Genomic DNA, 11,818 nt, shown 5'->3' on the forward strand with positions numbered 1-11,818 from the left:
GGATCACGGGGGTCGGTGTAGTCACCTTCACTATCACAACGTTTCATAGTTATTTATTTATTTAAACAGAAACACACTAAAACAAATCAGCGATTACAACGAGGCAAACGATTAATTTACTATTTATGGTTTATTAGATCAAATCAGTTCCAATCGTTTAACGTCACTCAGATCTCCTTTCAGTGTTGTAGTTTATCCTCCGTCCAGCAGAGGGCGCCGCTGGTTCAGCCAGTTTGTACAGGAATAAAGACGGTGGGGCCATATCAGAAACGGTCCAAAGTCTGATGGGAACTGTGTATAGAAAGCAAACAGTTTTGTTGTGCAGAAAATTAAAGTTGAAACAGAATCAGTTTTTCTAGAATGTAAAGATCGATTTTAGCGATCGCTTTACACAAATCAATATTTGCACATTCAGTAATTGATCACATATTTATTCGGTGAATTGTAATACAGTTCATTATTTTAACTTTCTGGCCAATAGGAGTCGGGCAACGAAGCGATGCTGGCGCCCGCCGGGCGCGCCGTCGAGCACAGCAGCCTCCACAAACACGCCACCGCCTCCAGGAAGCTGGGCCGCCAGGAGGGCGAGGGCGCCGTCGGCATGGCGACTGGGTCGCTGGGCCTGACCCCTGGGAAGAGCAAGCTGAAGGACAAGCTGTCGGCCATCCGGCAGGACCGCGCCGAGCGACGGGAGTCGCTGCAGAAGCAGGACGCCATCCACGAGGTCGACTCCTCTGAGGACGAGACGGACGACGGCTCCGAGGACAGCCAAGATGGCCGCCGCGCCGCCGCCTTCACGCCGCCGCCGCTGCTGAGGCCCACCTCTGTCCGGACCGGACCGGCCGGCACGCTGCCCTCCCTCTGCCACCTTGGCCACGTGCCGCCGGTCGCCAAGGCGACTGCGGACCGACCGGCTCAGAGCGCCGCCACGGGAAAACCGGAGAGGAACGCTCCGGAACCGAGCGGAGTCGCTGGGCCCGACTTGGTTCCCTCCAGCTTCTCCACCCCCGGCAGCGCCTTCATGTCCGTCAGCAAGCCGCCCCCCCAGGCCGACGCCCAGGGCCCGAAGCCCGCGGCGCCCCCCGCAGGCGGCGAGCCGGCGCGCGCCTCCCCCGGCGTTCCCAAAGAGCAGAAAGAGGCCGACAACCGCCGGCTCTGCGCCGCCGCCACGACCTCTGTGACCTCTGTGACCACCCCAGCTCCGCCTACCGAGTCCGGAATGGACCGGGTCGTGTCTCAGATCGCCACCGTAGCTAAGAGCGTCCTGGGTCCGGCCAGAACCGCGCCGCCCAGCAGGGCTGCCTCCAGAACCTCGGCCCAGTCCGACCGGGCCGGGTCGGAACCGGCCCACGCCCCGGCCGACCCGCCTGCCGGCAGGGCGACATAGCAGCGGAACCGGAGCTGCAGAACTGTTCTGACCCGGTAGATCCATCCGGCCCGGTTCCGACTGTTTTCTGTTACTTGAGTGTTCTGATTCCTGCTTCAGCCAAAACAACCTGAGTTCGGGGCTGCGGACCTAATGACGGCCTGGTTCTGGAGACGGTTCTGTGACCCGTTAATGAGCGTCCAGAACCATCCGGACCCGACCTGGGAACCGTTTCACTGCAGCCTAATCGGAGCAGAACCCTGACCCGATCCCCTCCGTCGTTTTAAGGTTCTGTTCCAAACAGAACCGACCCGAAGTTACAATAAAAAACGTGGACCAGCGCCACCTGCAGGCCGGACGTCGACCCGATTTCAGATCAAACAGATTTAATGTGATTCCTCAGAAACGTGTAAATGTTACAAGGCCCCCTGCTGGTGAGTCTGAGCAACTGCAGCCATTTACTCAAAGACTCCCAGTAAATAAAAAATATTTTTTATGTCCCAATAAATATTAATAAAAGTTCAAAATGTTGAAATAGAAAAGTCAAATTAAACATGCAGAACCTCTTATGGCCACCAGGGGGCAGCTCTGGTAAATAAGCGATAAAATGACTTCCTGGTTCTGGCGGAGGTGTTCGTTTGGATCCAAGCTGAGCAAACAGGAAGTTTTCAGGCTTGATCACCAGGAAGCTGCTCAGCAAACGGTCACCTGCTAGCATGCTATGCTAACCGAGGTTATCGCTAATCGTTAACTTTGCTAAAATTCAGAAATGTCTCTTTAATGAGCTTAAAGCTACAAAACCCAGCAGGATGAGGGAGATTCGACTTGTCGCAGCGCCACCTGCTGGGGAAAATCCACTGTTACCTTCAGTTCTGGGAGCTTCCTACGCTAACATCTCTCTGGTTCTGATGTGGTCCAGTCAGTCACCTCGTTCTGGACTCTGTCAGAACCCAGAGCGCCCCCTGCAGGTCGGACCTCCGGACCGCCGTGCGTTTGGTCTCCAGCCCCGACTGCGGTTCCCTTTGGACCAACTCGCTGTGTTTCTGCCTCCAGTCCTGTGAAGTCACTTCCTGTGTGTGTGTGTATTTAAGGAGTTTTTACCCTGTGTGTGTTTTGGGGTCAATGTTCTGTTCGGACCCGGCACCGGTTCCGAGTCGCTCTGCTTTTCCTCGTGTTCCGACCCGGCAGTCCGATGTTTACATGTCCTTCATCTCTTCCAGCAGGTTCTTTACGGCCCGTTTGGCGCCATGGCGCCCCCTGCAGGCCGGTTCTGCTCCAGACCCGGTTGTTGGACGGAGCCGGTTCTGACAGGCTGCCGGAAACGGGGCGACACTGGGCCTGTTTTTATTTTCTTTGTCACGTTTGCCTCTCTGTGTGGATGTTTCTGCTCAGAGACAGAACCGAACCAGAGATCCGGTTCCAGAGTCCAGACTGCTAAGCGCTGACCCGGTCAGCTGCAGAGAACCTCCAGAACTTTCATTTCTGATCAGATATCAGAGTAAAAAGTCTGTAAAATTTATAAAACCTGCAGAGAAAAAAACTGATTTTATTCTGTTTTTCACTCAAACAGGATTTAAGATTTTTTTTTTTGCTTCCTCCAGAATCACCCGGTCGGGTCGGGTTAGACCTTCCTGTCCGGACCCGGTTTTATCACAGGGGAAAGCAGGAAATGGAACCAGTTTGAGTGTTTTCACCTCTGCAGCCGGTTCTGGTTCTGGTCCCAGTTCCGGGTCTGGTTCTGGTTCTGATTCTGGCCCCTAAGCATGGAGGAGCCAACGGTCCGATCCGCTGAGGTTCTGGGAATGAGAAGAACCCGTCTCCAGAACCGGAACCTTTACTTGGGGAACAAGCTGTTACCGACCGGGTCCGAGAGCCGAGGCGGTTCTGACCCGTAGAGGAGTGAAACCAGTGCAATACGTTTTTATTTTCTAACGTGGTGAAAAGCATGTTGTTGTCCGCCGAACCTTGCAGTAATAAAGTTTTTTTTAATCAACATGGCGGCTCCTTCGTCTCTCGCCGACGTGAAGCTGGAGTTACTCAGGTGGCTCTGATGCTTCATGGTTCTAGTCGGGGCTCAGGTCAATTGCTGCTGTTTTTAACTTTCAGACAGTTGTTTCTGTCCGTAATCATGGTAACAAGGTGTTGCTTTTACCACTGACAGTAGCTGTTAGCATCCCAGAAGCTTGAACTACGACCCCAAACCCAGAGGAGTGAAAAAGGAGGAAGTTCAAACCGACTCTTCCTTCCTTCATGACGGTCAATAGAAGATCTTTGGCAAACAAACTGGATGAACTTCAAACACAAAACAGAACTTTAGGTTCATTTATGTTGTTTAATGGAAAATGGCTGCAGGATCAGATCCCCTACTCTAACATCTCTCTAACCAAACCATTTAAAGAGGAGCAGCAAAAGCAAAGGAGGTGGGTTAGCAGTGATGATGTCATATAGAGTATCAGACATTAACTTTGCTTGTCATAAAACTGACATAAAGCAGAAAGTCTTCAGTCAGAGGCCTCCTCAGAGACGCTGGCAGACTGACTGCTACTGGAGATGCTTCCTGCTCTCAGCGACTCGAGATGAAATGATTTCAGTTACAACATTTAATTAAAGGATTTTTTAATTGAATAAAGAGCCTTAAATCTTCCAGGGGTGTGAGTAATTTTAGTGTGAACTGAAACCTGGAGACGATCCTGAATGCAGGAATAATGTTTCACCCTGATGGCCACAGTGGTCTAGTCCAAGCCCGTTAATCTGCGGGTTTGCCTCCGAGATGGAGGAGCTCTGACTGCCGGGGACAGGCGGCTGGATCCGGGCCCGCTGCGCCTCGCTCCGACACGGCGAGGAGGACAGCAGGCGACCGGAACCACTGGAAAGCGGACCGGTTCGGGTCGGTGTTGAAGGACCGCTACCGGGTCAACCCGGTTCTGAGCCACGAGGAGAACCGGACCGGCCCGCCGATTCAGACACAAGAATTCAGAAGTACTGCTGTGGTCGAAACCAGGTCAGAACCGAGACGAGATATGTAGCTTTCCAGCTAAATAGCTAGCTTGCTAATTTAGCCTGCTAAGCAAATATTTAAATGTATTTAGAACAGGCTAGCGTGCTAACTAAATGGTTAGCTTGCTAGCTACGTATATTGTTTTTAGCGAGTTAAGTTTTTAATTTGGGAAATAAACGTTTATTTTCCGTGTATTTATGATCTACACAAGGAGGCGGCCAGTAAACCGTTTCATTTATTCAGTGTTTTGTACTGAGGCACATCCCGGTTCCTGGACCCTCCAGGGCCGCTCCAAGGATATCTGGGGCCGTAAGCGGATTGAACTCGGTTCCTCTTCCTGTTCAGAGCTGCTGACTTGGTGCATTCTGGGAAAAGGGGCGGGGCTTGAAAACAGTCAGAGGTAATTGGTTAATATCGCAGACGTTTTAGTGAACAAACATCGAAGAGATTAAACTTGTAGCATTGTTACTATGGCAACAAAAAACTGATGGTTCTTTGCTTCCTGTAAATATTAAAACTTAAACAACGTAAAAGTTTTTAGTTTTTCTGTTGAGAGCATCAAATAACATTTCAAAGTATTTTAAGCTGTTTGGACGACAGACGTCATGTTTACTGTGGATCTGGAGGAAGTCGCTCCCTGCTGCCCCCTGGTGGCAGAGTGTTTGTCGCTCCGTCTCTTTAGTTTGGAGTTTTTTAAACATTATTTCTGTTTCTGACAGAATCAGAAAAATATTCCAGCTTTTGGAAGCTGAAGCTTCTTATCCATCTTTATTTATTTACCTCCATCTGATCAGATCGGACCGTCGGCAGAAACTCGTCCAGCAGCAGCAGGTGGGGGCAGCACCATGGGACGGGCCTGGCTTGGTTCTGTTTTAAACTGGGCCAACTGGCCCGCAGCCACCAGTCTGTTGTGATTCTGCGTCCCTCCGTGGGGCCTAATCAAAGCCCAACTTCTGGGTTCGTGCTGAGGCTGCAGATATTTTTAGACTCAACTTTTCAACCCGACCTGTTTCAGGAAGCAGAACTTCAGCCTGACGTTTCCTCCGTCCGCCGCTAAAATCTGGAATCGGTTTGATCTGAAGTTATCACGGAACCACCTGCGTTCAGCAGCAGAACCCGACAGAACCTGGTCCAGTTAGCTTCCATCTCTAGAGAAAAGATCCTGGACGGGTTTCCTGTTCTTCTGACTCAAACAAAGTCGACCCGGTTTCAGTTCCGGTTCTGAAACGGCTTAAATCAAACCGGAAAAACCAGATTCAGATTTATTAAAGATCAGATGTGATGAAATGAATTTCTCTCAAGCATGATCAACAACCGCGGGTTTCTACCAACGAAGAAGAACAAGACAGGAAGTAGGAGGTTGACGGCGCCGCGTGTTTTTAACGACTTTTAGATCAAACAAACTTATTTTCATTTCTCATTTAATGCAAACGGCCATTTTGTTTTTTAGAAATCAGTGGAAAAAGAACAAAGTTTTACATTCAACCAAAACGCAGCAGGTAGAGCGCTGCTTCACCTGCTGCTTCACCTGCTGCTTCACCTGCTGCTTCACCTGCTGCTTCACCTGCTGCTTCACCTGCTGCTTCACCTGCTGCTTCACCCGCCGCTTCACCTGCCGCTTCACCCGCTGCTTCACCCGCTGCTTCATTCGCCGCTTCACCCGCCGCTTCACCCGCTGCTTCATTTGCCGCTTCACCCGCTGCTTCACCCGCTGCTTCACCCGCTGCTTCACTCGCCGCTTCACCCGCCGCTTCACCCGCCGCTTCACCCGCCGCTTCATTCGCCGCTTCACCTGCTGCTTCACCCGCTGCTTCACCCGCCGCTTCACCCGCTGCTTCACCTGCTGCTTCACCCGCCGCTTCACCCGCTGCTTCACCCGCCGCTTCACCCGCTGCTTCACCTGCTGCTTCATTCGCCGCTTCACCTGCTGCTTCACCCGCCGCTTCACCCGCCGCTTCACCCGCTGCTTCACCCGCTGCTTCACCCGCTGCTTCATTCGCCGCTTCACCTGCTGCTTCACCCGCTGCTTCATCCTGGTTCTCCTGGTTGGACTTTCTCCTCTTTCAGACAGAGGATCAGAGGTTTCTGCAGATATGAAGAGCTGCTCCTCTTCCTCTTCTCGTTATCTCGCCGGCCTCCAGATGACCCCTCCATCACAGCAACATGTTTCTGTTTCTCCCGCTGGTGTCAGAGTTTCTCTGAGATGAAATGAAAGCAGCAGATCGGATTTGCTCCCCTCCCCCACCTGCTGCTGAGCCGGTGACCGGAGTTTGACTCCTGCGTTCCTCAAATCCCAGAAATAACTGGAGAGGAAGAGGCTTTGAAGCTCTTTTGTTGGTTAGCATAAAGATAAAAGCAAAGATGGCGGACGGAGGAACCGGGTCCAACCGGGTCGCTCTGCAGAATAGCAATCAGATCCACACAGAGAGAGAGTCGGGACTGAAAACTGGAGAAAACAGGAAGAACTAAAAAAAACATCAAGAAAAAATCGATATAAACATAAAAACGTGCCGTCAGAGAGAAAAGGACCGGACTCTGATCCGGGTCGGAACCGTTTTACTCCGTCTTTATGAAACTGAACTTACTGAGTTTCACACATTTTTCATTTCAAGTAGAAATAAATAAATCATTTTCTCTTCCAGCTTATATTAAAGCTACATGAAGATGAATGAATGAATGAATGAATGAATGAATGAATGGACCTGAACAGGTGAACTGAAAGGAAACGATTCAGTTAAGAAGGAACTTCAAAATAAATCCCATAAGAATTAAATATTTAGTCAAAAATAAATAAATTCACATAAAACTGGAAAGAAAAAAAGAACCAAATATTCTAATTATTGGAGATTAAATTAAAAATGTTTTAATCTTTAAATGTATTTTACTCAAACCAGCTACATTTTCTCTAGATTCACATATTTCCATGTCACATAAAATCTCGCGTCATATTTAAGTTACAATTTCTGATGTATGTATATATTTTTAAAAAATAAAATTTGTGTTATTATCGGTTATATTTATATTTACTAATATTTCACACCGTGGATGGAGGAGCAGCTTCCTTTTGGACTTTCAGTTTTAGTTTTTCTATATAAAATGAGCAACATTTAGAATTAAAAACAGTTTCAGCTGATAGATTATTGCATAAATAGCCATATGAGATCAATAACATATTTCTAGATTTTAATTTGTTCTTTTGATTGAAGAAAAATGTTAGAAAATAATTTATGTACTTTAAAAATTTAACCATAAAACATTACGGAAAAGTTAGTTGTGATTTTTCAAGTTTTATTTGATGTTAAATTGAGATAATTTGATGATTATTATTTAATCTGAGCTTTATTTAAACTGCCAACATCTCAGTAAATCCTAAAATAAAAAGCAAAAAACATTATTAGAGTTTATACACTGCAAAACAAAATCTTACTGAGTGTTTATTTTAGTATCTAATGCAAATATCAAAAACAATTTTACACTTTTCAGCAAGATGTGGATGATAATTCCTTAATGTTAATAAAAAAAACAGTTTAACTGGCAGATTATTTCTCTGTATTTGACTTTTTACTGACGGCTGGGAAACGCCGCGGCTGCAGGAAGCGTGTGAATCTGTGAGACGTCAGGATAACGAGGCTCAGCCAGGGCCGTCCAGCAGCCCGGGGGGCCCCGGGGGACCCCGGGGGGCCGGGCTGTAATCAGGACGCCGGCGCCTCCCAGTGGAGCCGCTCTAAAGCTCTGATGGAAACAGGATAAAATATTTAGAGGCTCACGCTGGCAGCAGCAGAAAGATTAAGATTGACATGAAAACTCGTCTCTCCGTGTTTTTTTTTTTTTTTTGACCTGAATTTGAACTGCGGCTCATTTGCAGCTTCTGCTTTGGGGCCAAACTGGAAAGTTTAGAGGTGAACTTTAGATAAACTCTGAGAAATGAAAAATGGTCTGAATGGAAAACATGGAGCTAAAATAATCGGCTAGAACCAGGAAGTCCAGCTGAGGTTCTGTTTTCATCGCTCTGCTAAAAACCATTTTGATGCTTTGATGGATCAGATGTTGTTCTGATCTGTTCACTGATCAAGACGTTTCAAACCGCGGCTCATTAGAAAGGATCTCGTCGACCCAGTAAGCCTCCAGTAAACCGTTTCCATGGAAACGTCCGGAGCAGTTTTTGCTTCGTTTGTTTTCAACCACAGGAATAATTTCAGAAAACATAAAGAGAAAAAACTCTTAACTAGTACTATAAGTAAAACTAAATCATATTTAACTGATAAAAACTAAGATCTAATTAAAATGCACAAAAAGTCACAACAAAATAAAACTGAACTATAATGAAAAACCCAAACAGGAAATGTTTTGGTAAATAAAATATTTATAACAGCAGTTAAAGCCGTTAATCTGCAGCTGCACGAAGATCAGAAACGAGGCGTTCAGGAACCGGCACGCGTTTAGTGGTTTCTGTGAGGCGTTCAGGGACCGGCGTAAAGCGTTCATGATGAGGCTCTCGGTTCTGATGCCGGACTGATCGGATCTGGGCTGTGAAACGTTCAAAGTGGTCGTCCTCTCTCGGTTTTTAAATCGCTCCGTTTTTACTTTTCCTCCGATCGATCTGCTGCGTCAGCACTTCCTGTTGGGTCCATCCGGTTCCTGGAACCGTAGATTCCCATTCCCAACCAGGATTTGAACCCAGAACCTTTCTGCTGCCAGGCAGCCTGGATAGCAGCTGAACAGAACAGAATTCAACTTTACTGCCACAAACAGCGAAATGCAGTTTGCATCCAGCCAGAAGTTTAGCAAGAGAATAAAAATCTATATTCCAAATGTTTTTCAAACTGAGTTTATACAGTTTATGATGCTGCAGCTGCTCCATGTCAGTAATTGGTGAAGAAATGAAGGTTTTGCAACACAAAGTCGGTTTAGTTTTGACGAAAACATCCTTTAAAAACTCTTCAGTTTGTTTTCAGCACAAAGGAAACACACTTAGCCCGTTGTCATGGCAACAGCCTGATGGAAAACATGAAACATGTTCCTGCAGCTGGAGAAGAAAAAACCTGACAGGTGGCTGAAACAGCCATGACCAACTCAGTCATCTCTGACCAATCAGGACGCAGCGGCTCACTGAGCGTGCTCAGTCCAAACGATGAGTCAGAACGGACAGGAAGCCGACCTTTAGGGTTCCTTCTTTACACTTCCAGGTCAGCAACAGAAATCCTCCAAACATCCAGACCCAGGTCAGGCATCTATGTTGAGCAGGTATCATGTTGGGTCCATCAGAACCATTGGCGCCTCCTGTAGGTCCACTGACGTGTCTCCGCTCTTCATCAGCGTCTGCTGACTCATCCCGCCTCCTGCTTCATCTCAACGACTCTGTCAAAATAAGCCCGGCTGACTGTCAGCCGGTTCTGATACAGAACCGGCTGCCGGGCCTCAGGGTGACTCAGCAGAACAGCAGAGCTGAGTCACACAAAGTGGAGGCCAAATTTCTGCCTGAGGCAAAATAATCCTGAAGGCCGAAACGCTCTGGTCCAAAATATCAACTCAAACAGGGAACTTTCTATGAAACTCTCATAGAAAGTTTGTGGTAAACTGTTTACACAACACACATCTATATTATACATTATATATATATATATATATATATATATATATATCAAATGTGGCATATACCAAGGAGATGCTCTGTCCCCACTACTGTTCTGCATAGGCCTGAACCCCCTCAGCCAAATTATCAACAAGACTGGCTACGGATACCGACTCAAAAATGGGGCCAACATCAGTCACCTTCTCTACATGGATGACATCAAGCTGTATTCCAAGAGTGAGCGAGACATCGACCCACTAATCCACACCACCAGGATCTACAGCACGGACATTGGGATGTCATTCGGACTAGAGAAGTGTGGTCGGCTGATCACCAAGAGGGGGAAGGTCATCCGCACAGAAGGGGTCTCACTCCCAGAAGGAACAATAGCAGACATAGAGGACAGTTACAAGTACCTAGGTATACCACAAGCAAATGGCAACCTCGATGAGGTCACAAGGAAAGGAGCCACAGCTAAATACCTCCAACGAATAAGGCAAGTCCTGAGAAGCCAGCTCAATGGCAAGAACAAAATCCGTGCGATAAACAGCTATGCCCTGCCAGTAATCAGATACCCTGCTGGAATAATTAGCTGGCCAAAGGAGGAGATAAAAGCCATGGATATTAAGACTAGAAAACTACTAACAATGCATGGAGGGTTCCATCCCAAATCCAGCACCCTGAGACTGTACACGAGCCGCAAGGAAGGAGGCAGAGGACTAGTGAGTGTGAGAACCACAGTCCAGGACGAAACAACTAAGATCCATAAATACATCAGGGACAAAGCCTCAACAGACAATGTGCTCAGTGAATGTCTCAGACAACAGGGAACGGAGGTTGAGGTGCCAGAGATACCATCATGGGAGGACAAGCCCCTACATGGGATGTACCACCAGCAAATAACCCAAGTGGCTGATATCAGTAAATCCTACCAATGGCTGGAAAAAGCTGGACTCAAGGACAGCACAGAGGCCCTCATCCTGGCCGCCCAGGAACAGGCCCTAAACACCAGAGCAATAGAGGCCCAGATCTACCACACCAGACAAGACCCAAGGTGTAGGTTGTGCAAGGAGGCCCCTGAGACAGTCCAGCACATAACAGCAGGGTGCAAGATACTGGCAGGGAAAGCGTACATGGAACGACATAACCAAGTTGCAGGCATAGTGTACAGAAACATCTGTGCAGAATATGGACTGGAAACCCCGAGATCAAAGTGGGAAACACCCCCAAAGGTGGCGGAGAACGCCAGAGCTAAGATCCTGTGGGACTTCCAGATCCAGGCAGACAAAATGGTAATGGCGAACCAACCAGACATTGTCGTAGTGGATAAACAACAGAGGAAAGCCGTTGTGGTAGATGTAGCAATACCAAGCGACTGCAACATCAGGAAAAAGGAGCACGAGAAACTAGAGAAATACCAGGGCCTCAGGGAGGAACTGGAGAGGGCCTGGAAGGTGAAGACCACAGTGGTGCCTGTGGTCATCGGGGCCCTCGGGGCAGTCACCCCCAAACTGGACCAATGGCTACAACAGATCCCAGGAACAACATCAGACATCTCAGTCCAGAAATGTGCAGTCCTTGGCACAGCCAAGATACTGCGCAGAACCCTCAAGCTCACAGGCCTCTGGTAGAGGACCCGAGCTCAGAGGATAAGAACCACCCGCGGTGGGTGAGAAGGGAATTTTATTTTTTTTTTTTATATATATATACATATAATCTCATAAAGGAGAAATTAAATATTAAATATTTCTGAACAGGTTGAGATTATAAATGATGCCCAGAATCTGAAGATTTCTAATTGAAACAGATTCCTAAAGGATTTTTTTAATGAACTTTCCATCAGTTACTGGACTAGTTAACATAAAACACACCAACACAGATG

At 47.7% G+C, this 11,818-nt stretch overlaps 1 protein-coding gene across 19 annotated transcripts in view; it reads left to right on the forward strand.

Annotated features, from left to right (window-relative positions):
* The window catches only part of mast2 (microtubule associated serine/threonine kinase 2), a 70,697-nt gene extending 67,336 nt beyond the window's left edge, over nucleotides 1-3,361 (forward strand). For all 19 annotated transcript variants that reach the window (XM_028011829.1, XM_028011831.1, XM_028011830.1 and 16 more), the window contains one exon: nucleotides 482-3,361. In XM_028011829.1, coding sequence (XP_027867630.1) covers nucleotides 482-1,387 — 906 coding nt within the window. In that variant the 3' untranslated portion in view covers nucleotides 1,388-3,361. The remainder of the gene's footprint in view (nucleotides 1-481) is intronic.
* The last annotated feature ends 8,457 nt before the right edge of the window (nucleotides 3,362-11,818 follow it).

The sequence above is a fragment of the Xiphophorus couchianus genome, unplaced genomic scaffold (assembly GCF_001444195.1).
Source record: "Xiphophorus couchianus unplaced genomic scaffold, X_couchianus-1.0 Scaffold1000102, whole genome shotgun sequence".
NCBI lineage: Eukaryota > Metazoa > Chordata > Actinopteri > Cyprinodontiformes > Poeciliidae > Xiphophorus > Xiphophorus couchianus.